Source organism: Equus asinus, chromosome 3 (assembly GCF_041296235.1).
Source record: "Equus asinus isolate D_3611 breed Donkey chromosome 3, EquAss-T2T_v2, whole genome shotgun sequence".
NCBI classification, from domain to species: Eukaryota; Metazoa; Chordata; class Mammalia; order Perissodactyla; family Equidae; genus Equus; species Equus asinus.
Window position 1 is genome coordinate 82882268 of NC_091792.1, and position 18462 is coordinate 82900729.

General features: G+C 46.7%; 1 protein-coding gene across 4 annotated transcripts in view; it reads left to right on the forward strand.

Annotated features, from left to right (window-relative positions):
• The window catches only part of TSPAN5 (tetraspanin 5), a 152813-nt gene that overhangs the window by 55638 nt on the left and 78713 nt on the right, over positions 1-18462 (forward strand). Inside the window, exon 1 of one of the 4 annotated variants that reach the window (XM_070505323.1) lies at positions 14262-14352. The exons of 2 other annotated variants lie outside the window; for them this stretch is intronic. In XM_070505323.1, coding sequence (XP_070361424.1) covers positions 14344-14352 — 9 coding nt within the window. In that variant the 5' untranslated portion in view covers positions 14262-14343. Of the gene's footprint in view, positions 1-14261; positions 14353-15532; positions 16218-18462 lie in introns of those variants that run through there. One more of the 4 variants, XM_070505322.1, reaches the window with a different exon arrangement.

Below are 18462 nucleotides of genomic sequence, written 5' to 3' on the forward strand. Positions count from 1 at the left end.
CCCACATTGCAGGGGTGTCAATGGTGCCTTCGGGCCAGGGTTGGTCTTGGTTCTAGGGGATTAATTGACCCATAAGAAATATTATAATGCAAAAATATGCCCGTGTCAATTGGCTCACCAGTGTTTGTTGTGCAGGAGTTCACAGTGTGGTGGCCTACACTTGTCTGGTATTAAGGATAAGGTAAACCTCGTTTCCTGCGTGGACCAGTCCGAGGTGAATGTCCCTCCCACGTGGAGAGCGTGGAGGGGGAGGTGCTGCAGAAGGAGCACTGGATGCGAGGTCACTGGAGTGGCATCTAATCACAAGACGGCCACTTTCTAGCTGTGCTGTATCATTTTCCAGGCCTCTTACCTGTTCTGGGCCTCATTTTCTCATGTGTAGAATGTGATAGTAGCTTATTTTGCACCCAACCTTCTAGGGTTTTTATCAAAAAATAAATGTGACGTTTGTAATGACACCTTATAAATGAAGACACATTAAACAAAGCACTACACAAATGTAAGATGTTATTAAATGTGAACTCAGTCATGTTATTTCAGTGCTCACATCAGAGAAACAACATTTGTGGCCTTCCGGGAGCACACGAAGAACTGTAGAGCTTAGATCCCCTGGTGAGGCTCCCAGGACGGTCAGTGCGCCGCAGGGCACACTCATCTCTGTGGAGACCCTCACTGGACCTACCTTGGCTTCCTTTTCCATTCTTTAATGTCACTGTCTTTGTCCTTTACTTTCCAGCATTGGGAAAATGGGAAAACTGGAAGATTTTTACAAATAGTGAGTGAAAATAAGTTGAAGGACCTATGGGAAGAGAGAAGAGATTCTTTAAAAAGCAGGCAATGGTCGTTTTAGAATTCCTTTTTCGGAAGTGACAGACTCAGAAACAGAAAAGCGTTGTTAACTTAAAAAAAAAATTGAAGTTAACACCCAGCACTGCCCTTTCTTTATGTAGTGAGACATATGGTAGAAACAGATTTATGATCCTCTGCAGGCTGTGTTACCGGTCACCCCACTCATGTGACATTGGCACAGTTGGCTCATTTAAAAAACTCAGTGATGTCTTGAAGCCTAATGCCTCTTTATTTTATTTTTTCATCCTGCAGGCTGTGATGAAGTTAATTCCTTTTTAGCTTTCTGAGACACAACCACTTTTACAAAATGGGAAAATGAAAGGACTCTCAAAAGAGGGACACAGAAAATCCAGTTTGCAGAATAGACAGTACAGGCCTGTGCTTGGCGGGAAGATGGGTGCCATGGGTTCCGTTTAAGAACTCAAAGTAAAAGGACAGGGTGGGAAGTGTAGGGAAGGCCTTCAGGGAAGTGCCCAAGGGGCTGATGGTTATTAGCAGCCTTGGAGGTGGCTGGGCCTCGTGGACCCCGCTGTGTGGAGATGGCGTGTGTGCCTTGCTCAGTCAGGTCTGGACGGGAGGAGTGCTGTTGCTGACTTGCTGTGTCTCCCCCACTCCTGCCCCCCTCCTTGAAAGTAGAAGATATGTTTACTCTTCATGGAGCTGAGGAGAAGGCAGGCAGCTGAGGAGGAGACTCATTAGCAGGCCTCTCTGGAAGGTGTGAGACACATGGGCAGCATGGCTCTCTGGGAAACACAACAAGCCTTTGTCTGCAACTACGAACACTAGGAATTGTGGTGTCCCTGTGCTCCAGGGCTCTGTAGCCCTGCAGAACCTCACTCTGCCTGTGCCAAGCAGGGCTCTCTAATTGGATCGCTAGTGCACACAAATGTGTCTTCATCGTCTCTGCCCATGTCCCTCTAGAGCATCTCTTTGTTCCCGTTACTGCAGTGTTCGGAATTGACCCATCCCACTGCCCCGCACTTTCTTTGGCTTCTTTCGCTTTTCTGAAGGCAGGCTGAGAAGCAGCCGTTGGCATGCCTGGTGGCGGCGCTGCATGCTGGCCTGGGAGGATCTCCGTCAAAGGAAGAGCTGTCCTCCCTCGGCCCCTCACCCTTGGCTTTTGGCCCCCTCTGCCTCCCAGCTGCCAGCACATTCAATCCCCTGCCTTTGTCCAGGGCAGGACACAGCACCACCTCCTTGGCTCCCCTTTCCCATCTGGGAGCCAAAATCGCTCCTCCAACTCGGGAACTGTGAGTTTCTTGTCATGCTCCTGGCTTGGTGGGAAGATCAGAATGGGACTTCTAACCGCCTGTTGTGTGCAGAGTTGGCAGGGGTGCATGTGCTGTGCCATTGTCTGGGATCTGTGAGGGAACTGCAGAGACAAGTGTCTAGAATGAGACTCAGTGCTGGAGGAGCCCCTTTCCTTTCTCCATTTAGACTTTCTCAACAGAAGCTGCTTTTCGCTTGATTAACTGTAACAAACTGTCTTTGGAGTTTTGTGTTTTGGAGACCACATTGCCAAAGGAGAATCATTATGTCTGTTGTAAAAGCCCCGAATAAATTCCTCCTAGTATAAATGCAGAAGAATAGAAGGCTTTAATCTATCTTCTTGCCTATTTGTGAAATACTGCTGAGTGACCTACTTCATCTACATATTAAATGTACTAGACTTATCTGAGCTTTTTTTTTCTTTAGTTGTTACCTTGGAAACGATGCCCTGGCTCAGAAATTGCATGAGCCCTTTTGCAAATCTGCGGTACGGTTTCTTCACACGGAGAAGGCAGATAATGGGAAAAAGTTGGATTTTCCAAAATGTCTTCAGTTGTTAGTAGAAAAGAGAGAGGAAGGAGGAAAAGTGAGAGAGATTTATTCTTGTAGTATTTCCAGAATACTCCTTTTAAATTAATTGGAAGTGGTTTTACCTAGATTTGAAAAGAAAATAATAGTATGGCCTCTTAGAACTTGAGACTGCTTTTAAGGAAGAACTGTCCTGGTGCCTTGGGAGCACTGGCCCAGGAGCACCAGCTGTGCACTGACACTGGATTTCGGGAGTCTCTACTCTCAGTGCTTTGATTGCACTGGTTCTTGCAGATTTTTTCATGGTGTCTTATTTTCTCAGGCCAACTTTCTCAGGAGACTGAGAAGTAAGATTTAAAAATAGGATTTAGTGGGCAGCCAGAGAGCAAAACTGGCCCATCTGCCAAGCTGAATAGGTAGCCTGCATATCATGGTGCAGCAAGGAACCCTCACACTTTTCTACAGTGTCTCAGGTTGTTGTTGAGGAGATTGGTGCCCAGAGAGGTGACATAGATCGCCCAAGGCACACGTGTGGTTGGGGCACAGACTGGACTAAAAATCAGATTTCTTGACTCCAGATCTAAAGCTCTTTCAACATCGGTTGAAATGTGCCATTTAAGACGCGAGTCTCTTGCTGCCTCCGTCTTTTCTGCAGTCCTCTCTACCATGCTTCGCAGTGCCGATGGCCCTACAGCATGAGGAGACAAAATGTTCTTTAGGCTTTTCTTCTTGAAAACTTGGGACAAGAATAAGTTAGCCCGAGGCCATCACAGAATCTTTGAAAAGAGACTTTTAACTAGGAAATTGTTTTTTCAATGTAGTACGGAATTCTGATCATGACTTTGAACTGGAAAGTCTGCAGGTAAGAGTAGGAACTGTGTATAATACCTTTGCAGGTACTTTTGTGTGTTCATTCCTCATTTGTAAATCTGCTTTCTTACCTGCTAGTTATCTGTTCATTCATTCATTCAGCAGCTACTGAGCTGTATTAAATACTAAGTACTGGGAAGGTGCTTGGGAAGCAGAGTTGAGTTCTGTACATACTCTTTGGCCTCAGTAATACTTAGGCATATATGCTAGTTCAGTAGCTGGAAAATTTTAAATAAAGAGAGGGGCATTTTGACTGCTTACATTTAATGTGAAGAGTTGAATAATTTTTTTCGGAAGGTGGCAGTAGTTCAAGCATCCTTATTAAAACAAGAATAATTCAGAAGGTCTCTGTAAGGTCTCACCTCTCATTTTCCTCAGAACAAGCTCTGGTGCCAGAGGGTCTAGCGGGTCCCATGCCCTTTGGCTCAGGGGTTGTTTGAGATCGGAAGGAGGGGGTGGGGAGGGAGCCAGGGCCAAGTATGGCAGAATTCCAGGGTCTGTATGGTGTAAATACCACAAAGACCTAGTGACCGTGCAGTGGAGGTCGGATGGGAAAGGGAGTGCTGAAGCAGTGGAGAATAGCAATAGCAGGTGTAATCTACTATGACACCGTCATTAAACAGGCTCCCTGCTGGGCACGTTATCTACATTCTCTCACTGGTTTGCCTTAACAACTGTGGGAGGGTGGTCCAGTCACGTATTGCCATATTGCTGCTGAGGACACTCATGCCATGAGATCAGCAATGTGGACAAGGTCATGGGTAGGTGATGGATTAGGCGTTTCATCCGGGGCTCCCTGCTGTGTGAGCCCACCAGCTCTTGCCTTCACACAACACTCCCTCCCCTTTTAACAAGTTGAAAATTCATCAAGACCGTGGTACTAATTTTCTTCTTCCTTTTAATCATTAAAATGGAATCTCACTGGGCACTAAAGGGGAGACAAAATGAAGGAAAATTATAATGGAGTGTCAAGAATAAAAGTGAGAATCTAGGACCAAACTGGTTAAATGAAAGGAATCCATACGTAGACTCCCAACCCACCTTGCCTGTATTACTGCAGCTGACAACTTGAATGTCGGTTAGGGTTGGGGGATGGTGAGAGTAGGAGGTGGTGGTTTCTGGGTGAACACAACACTGTGTTCTGGGTGCAAGTAGATCTGCCCCCTCTTTGTGTACAGTGCCGGGGAGTGTGTTTCGCTTTTGTCTTACATAGGGAATTTGCAAGGAATGGTAGTTACTTTACATCTTTTGTGGGTACCGTGCACATTCCTCTTCATTCCAGTCACTAGTGCTTTGATTCAGTACAGCCAGCACAACCCCTGCCTTCAGGGAGCGGGCAGTTCCCCGAGGGGGACCCGTGATTACAGGGTAGTGGGATCAGTGCTGGGGAGGCATGGATGAAGAACAGAGTGTGATTTCATCTTTGAATTTTAGTGATGTGGAAAATAAGCAAGTGGAAAGATATTTTGGGCTTCGTTTTACAAGGGGCTTGAAGAACTCCTCAAAAAATTGTTCTGCGGAATTATTTGCCATAAGACTTGTGATTTTAAGCTGACTGTTGAGATCATGGTGAGTTTCTTGTCGATGAGGCTTCTGGTCAGGTCTGTGTGTGCAAGTCAGCATGTCGTGACTGCCTTCCTCCGCTTACTATCAAAACTGAAAACAACTCTTTTCTGCATGCTTTTCCATCTCATTTTCTTTATTAGTGCACGTGTCGTGTGCATTTGTTTTCCGTGCAGATTTGCGTGAATTTTGTCCTAGACAGCATCACGTTTTGCACCAGATCCTAGTGGTAATCAGTCAGGGCTGGACGTCATGGTTGGCACCTGAGTTTCTCCCTGCTGGGCCCCCGGGTGACCTCAACTTCTGGTTAGTCTTATGAAAAATAGTGTAATTTGGTTTCATGCAGTGAGTCTCTTAGAAAAAACCAAGATTTATAGGCAAATTAGTGGCTGTACAGGTTACTTGGAAATATTTCTACTGTTTTTTTTAAAAATCAGAAGGTCAGTGGAGCTGAAGACAAAGGGAAGGAATTACCTTTTTCTTTTTAATGTGCAGCAGAATATGTGCTAATGATGCAATTACAATATAGTAAGTTAATACAAAGTTAATCCATTTTGGACTTTATTGTATTGTCTTGACCTTGTTTGTGGAGTAATGTAATTGTGACAGAGTAATTAATACCCTACAGAGGGATTAGCAGTAAAGATGAAGATAGAAGAACGAGGAGAAAAGCACTGAGTCGCACAGAAGGCAGGGGAGTTTAGAAAGTGCTGAGGTGTAGAATTTCCTGAGGGTGATTTTCAGCTTTCCTGACTCTGATTACACATTTTCACATCTGCAGTGATAATCAACTTGGTTACACAGGTGAAACAGAGACAAATGATGGCGTTCCGAGGTGGATCCGCAAGAACGATGTTCCGGCCACGCCACCAGCCCTCAACTGGGGCTTCCCCATGTTCTCAGAAAGGCATTCTCCTCTCTGTAGTGTCCATGTTTCTGTTATTAAAATATCTTTTTGGTCATCATTTATTCTGCACAAATCTTAGCAAATGAGAGCCAAATCAGGAGGAGTTCCCCCAAATGAGTACTTGGCTGTATATCAGAGTGTGGGGGGCCTCTCAGGCCCAACCAGTGGTTCCAGGTGCATTTTCTTGGCTCTGGGGTTTCTAATGATGGGCTGTGCTTCCAGATTGAAGTGAGTAACTTTGACCCCAGTAGGAGGGAGTGGAGGAGAAGAGAAAGAGATCTAGCTGGAGTCTCTTGTGCTCCACAGAAGTTACAGCTGGAGAAAACCTCCAGGAATGAGATGAGGCCGGCCTTGTCCTCCTCTGCAGTCCTGCGCAGGCAACAGAGAGGAAGTCCTTTCTCTGCCTGTCCCAGCTGACTGACATTGTAAGTGTTCTTCAGTGGCAGGTTTCTCCTGTTTTCAATTGAAAAATAGGCTTTCCTATTACAGTATTAAAAATTCTGTGGTTTCGCTTTAAAATCAAATAACTCAATTTATTCACAAAGGAATTACAGACATTATTTCTAGTTTTCTTTTAATTGTTTGTCCTCCAGTGTTACTCATCTTGGCCTTTATGGCCACCGTCTTGGTGTGCTGGTGTCTGCTCTCCTCCTCTCCCTGACTTGGCTCCGGGCAGCTTCTCCAGGTTGGGTGGCTGTGCTCTCCCCGACTACTCTGTGCAGGAAGGCTGAAGCACAAGGGGGCTGCCAGCCTGCCCCGAAGTCTGAGCACAGGATAATTTGACCCTCGAAATCTTTCCACAGTTTGCATCAGAGTAAAAGAGGTCAGCTGGATGCTCGGCCTTGCTGGAACCCAGCAGTGAGGGTCAGGTGATATGTCTGTGCACTGTTTTGTGGGGTCAGGTGGGCTTGTCTGTGTGGCCAGCATCATCCGCCCCCATTTGCACTCACCGGACCCTAGCAGGCGGTCACCACCTACAATAATCTCTCAGACTTCTGCATGTAAAACCTACATCTAAATGTGTATGTTTACAATTGTGATAGGCAAGAGCTTATTTTTCTTAAACAGAGTAAAGGAAATTTTTGTTTCAACTGGTATTTCTGTTTTCTCCAGGCACATAGTGAAAGTTTTTTTTCTCGACAAAAACCTGGAGAGAATTACTAATGGAAAAAAATGCTGTCATATACTGTTAAAATGTCGCAAAGCAGATATCCTAGCCACCCATCGTATATGCATATAAATTCTTTTAAAGGATGATTTAAACATCCTTTTGGATCTGTACATTTAAAAAAAAAATCTTTGGCATCGAAATACAAATGTGTGAAAATTTTCACATAAATTCTCACAGAAAATTTCACATAATAATTGCAACCAGGGGCCAGCCCCATGGCTGAGTGGTGAAGTTCGTGCGCTCCACCTTCTGCAGCCCAGGGTTTTGCCGGTTTGGATCCTGGGCGCGGACATGGCACTGCTCATCAGGCCGTGTTGAGGCGGCGTCCCACATGCCACAACTAGAAGGACCCACACCTAAGAATATGCAACTATGTACTGGGGGGCTGGGGGAGAAAAAGGGAAAAAAAAAAGAAGATTGCCAACAGTTGTTAGTTCAGGTACCAATGTTAAAAAAAAAAATTGCCACCAAATTATTTGCTGGTTTTCTGTTGCTTTTTCCTCATGTCCTTCATATTGTTTATGAAGCTGTGACTTGAATAAACGTAACCTGGGAGCTTTGCATTCCACAGATGAGCCTCCGCATTGCCCCCCACTGTGTGAGATGGCTGGGTTGGAGAGGCTTCTGGAGGGCTGGCTCGGCCGTGGGGAGGCAGAGCTGGGGCAGAGCTGGAGTGTCCGCGTCTGTTCTTGTAATGCAGTTTTCTTGTCCTTGTGTTATCTTAGAGTTTTAGTGGGAAAACTATTAACAATGTTATTTCAAAGAAATGGTTAACAAAATAAAATTTAACAGAAACTGGAGCTCTGGGCTTTGGTTAAACATTCTTTTCCTCTTTACTCTCCCTCTGTCTCTTTTGAACGAGCTGTGACTCCTTTCCGCACAGGTGCTTGGCGTGGTATTAACCTTCCTCAGCTCGTTCCTTGGTCCAGGGCTGCAGACATTTCACTTGCTCCTGGTCCGAGTGAAGTGCCGCACTCGGGCAAGGCCTGTGCAGCTGAGAGTCTGTTCTGTCCTCTGAGTGTACGGGGATTCTGACGCAGGAGGAGGAACTTGTGTGAGGATGCTGGAGAAGCCCAGGAGAAAGCCGGGAGTGTGGAGGGACAGGACCAGCGTGGGTGCCCTGGGAATGCAGAACCGGGTGGGTGTTGTGTGGCAGTTGACAGTGCCCCTTCTGGGAGCCGGGGCCGCAGAGGTTCTGCTTCAGCAGCTTTGTGTGGAGGCCAGCTGCCCGCCACCCCACTTACTTCACCCAGCACCTGTGTCCTTACTCCTCGACGTTCGTAGCCACATCGGGGATATTTATGGGGGAGAGAACACGGGGCAGTGTGGTGGGTGCTGAGGGGCGTACACAGGTGAAAAGCGACCCCCCTTACCCTCCAGAAGCTTTCAGCTGCTGTGCCTCGGGGGTGGTGTGCCTTAAGGAAGTGCCATACTCAGGTTAGAGGAAAGGATTCCTGAAGTGGTCAGAGGAGGACTTGGGATGGGGTGAGAGCTTGTGTGGGTCTGGAAGGAAGGAGGTGGCACTGCCCCCTGAGAGAAGGGCACCAGAAACCATTTGCTCTTTCTTCCATAGCCGAGCGGGTACATACAAAGAGCACGTTCCCTCACTCAGGGCAGAGCTGGGAAGAATGTTCCGGTATGGGTGGAGGCATAGTTTTGTTTCTCTGTTGGATGCAGTAGGCCCTGAGGACCCTTCAGTCAGTGCTTGCTTCATCCTCCAGCTCCGCGGTCCTGTCTGTTCCACATAGCTTCACAGGCCACTGCAGTGAATGCTGAAAAACTCAAATCCACTGGGTGTGGGTTTCCTAAATAAAGGGTAACTCTTCTCAGCTTTCAGAAAGGGTGGGGCCTGTGACTGTTCTGTTTGCATCCTGTCCCCAAAGCCCAGCACTGAGTTTGGCTTATAATAAATGCTAATAAACACTGGTGGAAGGAAGGGAAAAAAGTCCAGGGCTATTATTTGGGAAAGAGCTAAGAGGAGAATTCATTTTTGAGGAGATAAAGTGAGTATAATTCCAGGATTATTTCCTCTTGAAGTGTAGGCATCTGAGGGGAGTGAGTGCCCCTCCTTCACAGGTGGGGTGGCTCTGCAGGGATGAAGGTGATGGGGTTTCTGGCTCCTGTTCCAAGTTCAGGTCTCAGGGGAGGTTCAGTGGGGCCTGGGGCTGCCTCCAGACCACAGAGCTTTGCATAATTGATTAACTCTGCATAGCTGTTGCATTTCTGTCCTGAAGTGAATTTCATTTTCTAATTAACTCTCCAGAATTAACAAGTGCCAGAAAACAAGATGTGCGTTAAATCTTGTGATCTGATGGAATGCAGCCAGCTCCTCAAAAAGGTATAATTAAGCATCTTGAATCTCTCAGGGCATTCTTAGTTCCTGAGTTGGTACACAGGTCTCTGAAAATAGCTAATGATGATTGTTTACCGTGGACCAGGCATTGCATGGAGGGCTGCAGCAGTTACCGCTTTTGATTATTTTTTTTATCTTCACAAACACCTTAAGAATTAGCTGTATGAGCATCTCCATTTCTAGCGCTGGGAACTGATTCTCAAAGTGGTGAAGCCGCTCAAAGTTGACACAGTCAGTTCTAGTGGAGCTGGGCTTGAGTTGAGGCAGACGGGCTCCTAAGGGCCAGGTGACATTACTTCTCTTCCTTCTCCCGGGCCTTCCCGTTTTCCTTAGTCTTCCTCGTGTCTGCTGTCTGTCATCCTAACACTCCTGTTGGATGTGATAAACAGCAGTGACTGGGTGTAGTACAGGCCCCGGATAAACAGAGCCCAATGCCACCCACAGGCAAGAAGGATTTTGGCAAATCACGTCACCTGCGTAATGGTAGGTCATGATCACGTAATGCATCGGAGGTCAATTTTGGAGCAATACTTCGAGGGAAATGTAGGTATTTTATACCAGCAGAGACCTTTGGGCTGGGAGAAGCTACATGATGAGGGGACTTGGAGTTTCAGGGGGGAAAAAATTAAGGACTCTGGTTGGCAAGTCTCTTGGAAATTTTTTCTTTTTCTTTTTGGAGGAAGATTAGCCCTGAGCTGACATCTCCTGCCAATCCTCCTCTTTTTGCTGAGGAAGACTAGCCCTGAGCTAACATCCGTGCCCATCTTCCTCTACTTTATATGTGGGACAGCTACCACAGCATGGCTCGACAAGTGGTGCCATGTCCACACCTGGGATCCGAACCAGTGAACCCTGGGCTGCCGAAGCGGAACGTGCAAACTAAACCGCTGTGACACTGGGCTGGCCCCTCTTGGAACGTTTTAAAGGCAGTAAACATTTTAAATTCAGTACGTCAGTAACTTTTGGATGAGAAGTTTCAGGTACTTCACAACACTTAAATAAAATGTGTGAGCATTGTGGTGGATAAGTGGGGATGACACCACTTCTCTCTTCTGTGTTAATAACATTGTGAAAAAGACAGAAGATGAATTTATTTTTTAATTGAGTTTTAGGTTTTGGTTTTTATTTTAAAGCAGAATATAAAACAATTGTTTTCTATCTCCATGAATGCTGGGATAGAAGACTTATTGCTGGAAAAACACATCATTGTTAGTCATGACATTTTTTGAATCAGAATGTCTAGATAATCAAAGATAATCAATGTATTCAGATAATCTAATTTGTTTCATGTGCAGCTGTTATTTCTATTTACCTTTTTAAGAAAAGGCAAAATTCCTGGATATTGCAGACTTGGCAGTACAACTTTAAGTAACTTTTATAGCATTACAGGTTGATTTTGAGTAAATTGAATAATTTGCAAGTGTAATGACATTGGAAGGTATATAGGTGCACATAAATTGAGGGAGAAAGGAATAATTAGTGCTGTTTGACTTTTTAAGAGTCATTTTGTGAATAATGTGGATATCCAGAAGGTGAGAGAATACAGCGGCCCTTCAGAGACAGAGCAGAAATGAGATAACGTGTCTTTTCTTTCAAGACAGATAGGGATGACGTTGGATACAACATTCAAACTTGATATTGTAGTTTCTAATGGGAGAGAAAAAGTTCCCAGAATATTGTGTGGATATTGTGCAAGGTGCTGATTATTTAGAAAGAAAGATTTTAGACCATAAGGACATTTTTTTCATCAGTTGAGATAGGTAAGAGTTTGATATTATTCCTGATCCTCCTTTTCAACCTGAAGAAACCCGTAGATAAACCCCAATGGCTCTGGGTGATACAATCACCAAGCAAGTGATCACGGACTCCTAGTAAGGACAAGGAGAAGAAGATGAGGAGCTCGGGCGTGGGTCACTGGGGCTTCTAGACGTCTCAGAGACACGTGTACTGAAGAGCCTCGATTGATCGGAGAGATTAGCATGTCTCAGTCTCACTGGGAGGGAGACTGACGTGGGCTCTTTCCTCCTTAACAACAAACACACCCCATCCCCATTATAGATGTGTGCCGTGTGTTCGAATCATCCCCCAAATTGAGGAAATCTGTATATAAATAGAGTGTGTAGTGATTATCACTGCAATCTCTATATTTAAAAATCATTTTCCATGTTTTTTCTTCCAAATATTTGTATATATGTATCCACACCTTTTCATATTTTATACTTTATTTTTTCAGTTTGAAAAAATACTACAAATAGTGAGCTTTTCCCTGTGTTGCTAGATAGTCTTTGAAAAGGGGATTTGTAAGCTCTGCCCCGTGGCTTTGGTGAGCCTGGCTTTGTCCCTCTCCACTCGGCACTCGATGCTCCAGCCTGGCACTGCTTGCGCCTCTCAGCTCCTGCGTGCCCTGTGCTTCTCCTCTGGTCCAGAACATTCAGCCCCTGTCCTCTTCACTCAGCTAACTCTTAATCTTCATGGTACTCTTTTTATTTAGCTGGAGTTGAATGCTTTGGAAAGTGGGCAAAGACCATTTTAGCTGGATTACAAAAAGTAGGCTTCGTTGGACACAAGAATCTCTAACTTCAGTAACATTGTTATTTGTTGTGTGTCCATTGGGGTCAGGCTTCTTGCTAGGCACCCTTCCTGCTTTCGCATAATATTCATAGTTACCCTGGCTGAGAAGTGGCATTCTTATTTTAGAAAAGATGAAGCCAGTGCTGAAAGTAAGGTATGAGGCGGTGGCAGAATTGGGAGCTACCTCTGTCTCTCTGTCCTTAGATCACACTCCTGTTTCTTTTTTCTTTCTTTCTTTTTTTTTTTTTTTTGCTGAAGAAGATGAGCTCTGAGCTAACATCTGTGCCAATCTTCATCTATTTTATATGTGAGTCACCACCACAGTGAGGCTGACTGGTGTATGTCCACGCCCCAGATCTGAACCTGTGGACCCGGGCCCATCGAAGCAGAATGCACCAAACTTAACCACTGTGCCATGGGGCCAGCCCCCGACTACTGTTTCTTTTAATTCTGACTCGCTGGAACATTGGCATGGGAGGAGGGGGAGAAATCTTTTTTTCTTAAAGATTGGCACCTGAGCTAACAACTGTTGCCAATCTTCTTTTTTTTTTTCTTCCCTGCTTTATGCCCCCAAACCCCCCTTTACACAGTTGTATATCTTAGTTGCAGGTCCTTCTAGTTGTGGGATGTGGGACGCTGCCTCAGCGTGGCCTGACGAGCAGTGCCATGTCCGCGCCCAGGATCCGAACCATGGGCCGCCGCAGCAGAGTGCGCGAAGTTAACCACTCGGCCACGGAGCCCACCCCCGAGGGGGAGAAATCTTGATGGGGCACTTGATGAATGGCTAACAATTGACAACCCTCTTAGACTCGAAACAGTCATAAGATCTAGTCCTGACATACCTTAAGTTAAAGGGGTCCCTGGGAGAATGTTCAAGATCTCTGAGGGATAACTGTTAACAATCTCATGAGAATTAGTCTTACATGCATGTAAGTAAGGTAAACCATCTTGGCGCAGATGGGAAGGTAGCCTTTAACAAAATCTCTCTGTGAGGAGGAACCCTGCCCAGGGTTAACAGTTCCTAAGTTTAGAAAAAAGAAATGCAGCTCAAGTTCAGTAAGTAGGTGAAATACGATGTGCGAAACCTTTAAAGGTCTGAGAGGTTGATTATTTTGGTGACAGGGGTTAACTTACGGATTAATGAGTCAAGAGATCTACAAAGTTAAAATTTCTCTTCTTTGCACCGTTCACGTCAACAAATACTTTCCCAGGCCAAATGGAATCATTAGCCTCGTAGGAAACTCTTGGCCTTTTTTTAAATGACGAAATTGTGGCCAGTTTTGTAAATAAAGTTTGCTCTTGACCCTGGAGACTCTGGGCAGGATGAATTTGTCGTGTTGCAAGGGAGGTCGGTGGGTGAACTGGTTTCTTGGGACCTCAGCACTGGTGGTAATGACCCACTTCTTCCAGAGACTCAAACCTTCTTATCTTTAGCTTTAGTGTTCCCTGCCGTAGAACTTTAAACCAGGGACACATTTTTTTGGATAATTTTTATTCATATTGAGCTTAAAAATCAACTAAACCAAACTAAAATCTGTAACATTTTGTACTGCTGCTTCTTATTAAGATTGTTTAGTCATAGAAGGAGAAGAACAGTAACGCCAAGTTTGGGAATTCTTGCCCTTATAAATCAAAATAGAATTAGATGACAGCTTTTGCATGTTTCAAATGATGATGTAAATCCGTTGATAGTTGCCGATGACTTTGGAGCGGAGTCCCTCTGACACACAGTTGCTGTTTGATGACGGGGACTGCCCAGTGCAGCGGGCGGGGAGACAGGAAGACTCGTTTGCGGGGACATTTGCTCGTGTGCATTTCTCCTCAGGTCGGGGTTCGAGCCCAGAACTGGCTGGAATTCTGGGGCTCCAAGCCTGTTCGCCCAAGGTCTCCTGGAAAAGCCTTTCAGACATTTCTAGGAATTGGTACGGTTGTTTGGATTGGTAGACATGGACAAAGCAGGAACATAAGAAAATAAAAATTAAAAAAAAATGTGGTGGTAATAGAGAGGTAAGTGTCCCCCAAAAGCCCTTCCACCGGAGGAAAATGGGTTTGTAGCCTTTTTCTTGGGGAGGAGTGTGTGTGGCTCTAGTTTAGCCGTTGATGAAAACAACATATGGTCGGTTTTATGAGGACTTAGAGACAGATGGTGACCTCTAGGCTAATTACGTGGTGGGCGAGATTCTTCAAGCAAACGGTGCGATTGTGACACTCTGCCCCTCGGGAGTGAGACAGCCTGGCTGTTTATTATCACACCAGGGAAACATGGTCCAGGTGAGCGGGGACAAGATGCCAGTGAGGGAGGGTATTTACAACTTGTCTTCGTCTCCAGATTCATTTTAGTGGCTAAAGGAAAAAAGGAAGCAAAGAAGTTGAAAGAGGTGGCACAGTAAAACCTCGGCTTGCGCTGCAGCTGCGTTATCTTCACAGTTAGCTTTCTGGGGGGCTGCGGGGTTTCCGCGTTCAACACAGCATTGTTCTCGGGGTCGCCGGGAATGGCGCTCTTCCTGAAGTCTTGGTTGTCCCCTGAGGGGTCCTGCCGGACCCGAGGGGGCCGTGGAGAGGGGCCCCTCCACCGAGCCTGCCCGGGTGCGCGTCGCCCCCTCCCCGCTGCAGTCCTCTTCGCCACGGTTTTCAGTCATCTGACATCCTACTGGTTTTTACTTAAGTATATTTCTGTTTTACGTCTCCTCCGAATGTGGGCTTCCTGAGGGCAGGCTTTGAGGCTGTTCTCTGCTGTGGCTGCGGCCCCTGGGACAGTGCCGGCACAGGCAGCAGTTCCAGATTTGCTGACGTCGCTGGTTAACTGATTACAGCTCCTTGGACCCTCCCCCTCTGCGCGCGACCCTGGCCTTCGCCCCCCTCCGCGTGCCCGCCCCTCCACCTCCGCGCGTCCGCCACCCTTCCGCGCGCCGGCCTCCCCAACCCGTGCGCTCTTCCTCTCCGCGCGCCCGCGCCCTGCGCCCCTCTCCGCGTGCGCCGGCGCCCGGCTCGCAGGCTGTCGGGCCTTTGCGTGGCGGTCCCCTGCGCTGACTGTGGCGTCTGCCCGCGCCGCGGAGTCCGCAGTGCGTGGGGTGCCACTGGTGCATGCTCGTGGAGCGCCGCAGCGAACTGTCTGCGAGGGAGCTATGGGCGCCCGGGCTCGCCTCGCTCCGGCCCTCCCGGGAGGCGCAGGTTCTGCCCGCGGCGCGCCGAGTCCTTGTTATGGCTTCAGGCCATCTCGCTCCCAGCCCCTCAATCACGGGGACCCCTGCTCAGTGTCAGCTTTCCTAAGCCTCACAGTCCATAGCAGGTGCATTTTGTTTTCGTTTTTATTTATCATTATTTTTAAAAACTGTACTTTTCAGAGCACTGTTAGTTGGGTTTACAGTAAAATTGAGAGAAAGGCACGGAGCGGTCCCACGTGCCCCTGACCCACACGTGCACGGCCACCGCATCACCGACGTCACCCACTGGAGTGGGACATTTGTCGCCAAGGATGAGGCTGCGTCGCCGTGCCTGATCACCCGAACTCCGTGGTTTACCTTGGGGTTCACGCTTGGTGTTGACATCCTGTGGGTTTGGACACAGTATGACGTGTCATCCATGTTTATAGTAGATAGATTTTTAATTATCTGAAGGAAAATTGTAGAGTGAAGTTCTTAGTTTGGTGGTGGTGTGTTAATGTTTTATTAATAGTGAGAACGTCACAGCTTTGGAAGGTAGCCGCCCTGCCCGCGAGAGGAAGCCTGCTGGGCCGCGCCCGGCACCCCTGCTGGGCCTGCTCCCGGCCGCCGGGGCAGCTGCAGACTCCGCAAGACGGCGGCGGCTCCTGGGCGCGGGGCACTTCTGTCGGGGCAGCTCTATCCTCGTCTCTATTCGGTGCGTTGTAACGAGTCTCCGGTTTGAAGGCCGGGTAACCAAGCCTGCAAGAACCTCTTAGAACGAGGACCGTGGGCAGAAGCCGGAGCGACCTGCAGGAAGGAACACTGCGTGTGGTTTGTCGCGTTGAGCCTGGCTGCGGCCGAGAGCCCTATTCTCAGGGCACCTGCTGTCAGGTGTCGCCAGGAACCCCCTGCCCGCTGTGTGTGTGTGCTGTGTGGAGAAAGATGGAGAGGAAGAACGAGTGGAGAGATGACAGCGCCTTGACCTGGTCCAGGGTGCGTACTCGAGGGGGAAGGTGGCCTCGTGTGGATGCTTCCTCCGCCCCGCTCCGTGCGTGCGGCTGCCCTTGGCCTGGGCTGCCCTGGCTCTCAGCGCGTTCAGACACTGCCTTGTGTCTTTTCGTATCCGGGGGTTTTTCTTCTGAGCCTGCAAAGGGCTGGAGTTTGCAGTTAGGGTTTGGATATGCCCTATAAACACGGCGAATTGGGGGTACGGATCAGATGCTGTAGTGGGAGGTGGCCTTCCTACCGCAGGGTGTGGAAGCTTTTGTATTGCTTATTCTGTGTTGCCCAGCATAGCTACAGCTGCCGTCCATGTAGAGTCTCCGGTCTGCAACCCAGGACATCCCAAGTCCTACCTCGCGCATCCTCAGCCATTCGCCATCATTAGTGCCCGGTCTCCATGATTTGGTTGAAAAGCCCCACAGAAATGTGCGATACTGATCTGTTTCTCCACCCATCTGTCAGTTCGCTCATCAGTCTCTTCATACCCTAACCTTTCCAAAAACAAATTTTAATATGCTTAAGTATATAAAATCTAAATATATAAAATTTAGCATATATATTAAAGAATACTTATGGTTTAAGGAGTCATAAGGTAGGGGACATGTAGATAGGCCATGACATTAGAATGTCTAATAATAAACACTCAATAAATTTTTTCTATTAGCTATTATACGTTTCTGTTTATTGTTTTAAGTAAATCAGGAGAATGTGTAAAGGGAAAAGGGATACAAGTAATGCTTTTATATTGGAGAGCAATTGAATTTGCTGAAAGTGACCTGCAGATGTTTTCTGAGCTTCCTATTAGCCAGTGCAAAAAGAGAAACATGTTCAGCCTCATGTTACAAAGTACATGCTACTGCTTCGGAAAGTCATAGGACCTGATAAAATGGATACTATGTGATAAAGTTGGAAACAGCTTTGGCAAAGTCCCGACAGTAAATAGAATAAAGAGTTTTTAGAGCAGCTTCCTATAGTGTTCCTCAGTGTTGGCCAGTGGGACAACCAAAAAATTCATCTCAGTAAGAATGGTCAGTAAGAGCAGCAGACAGTGCAGTTTTGAGAATGGCTAGTGGAGATGCTTGTTCCCAAACCTTCCGTCTTACTTTTCTGCCCACGCGGCTAGTACAGTATACTAAGGCTGTGGTGGAGGCTGGGGGTGGGGGAAACGGTGTTGGCAGGAGGTGTGAGCTCTCATCAACACTCTCTTTCTTGCTGCATTTTGATCTCTGTCTCACGCTTTTCATGTCTGTCATTCAATGTGCTTAGCTCCCTGCCATGTCCTGGTGATTAAGGAAGATCCTATGTCTTTCCAAAATTTCTAATTTTTTGGTGGCCTTGGAATATTTTCTTTGTTTTATACAGTGGACATTATTACTCTTTTGGAAAAGTCTGTTTGGTTGCATGATAAACAATGTCCTGGAATTGTCTTCCTTTCTAATTTTGCCTTTCTTATCAACTCTGAGATTTTGTGAACTCTTACATTTTCAGTGAATGGGAAATTAAATTGCTAATATGAGTTGCAGTTTGGGAATTTTGTCCCAGATGATGAAACCAGATGAGTGTGTTGTCTTTACGTAGGCTGCCTCACGGTTTTGGTTTTGGCCTGAATATTAGATGTTGGCCTCTTCATGGGCTTCCATACAGCTGGGTCTACCTCTGTTTTATTATTGCGAATCTCTGTCACATTGCTGCAGTCTCTCAGCTATGATCGTATTTTCCAGTCTTCTTGCTATTTCTTTTTCACTACTTATACGATGAAAGGAAGTAAAATTAGGTGATTTGATGTCTGATTTAAAATCAACATGTCCACAGAATCAGAAATTAAAGAAGGTAATAACATTGATTCTTTTTTTTTTTTTTAAAGATTTTATTTTTTTCCTTTTTCTCCCCAAAGCCCCCAGGTACATAGTTGCATATTCTTAGTTGTGGGTCCTTCTAGTTGTGGCATGTGGGACGCTGCCTCAGCGTGGTTTGATGAGCAGTGCCATGTCCGCGCCCAGGATTCGAACTGACGAAACACTGGGCCGCCTGCAGTGGAGCGCGCGAACTTAACCACTCGGCCACGGGGCCAGCCCCAATAACATTGATTCTTCTCTTTAAAAATGATTTATCTCATTTGGCTGAAAAAGTTTGGTTCTCTCCCCCACAGTGTTCATTATTTTAGGTGTTCCCTGTACCTTGTGCATGCCCCCGGTACATTGCTGTCCTCTGTGTGTGTGCATTGTACTCTGTGCAT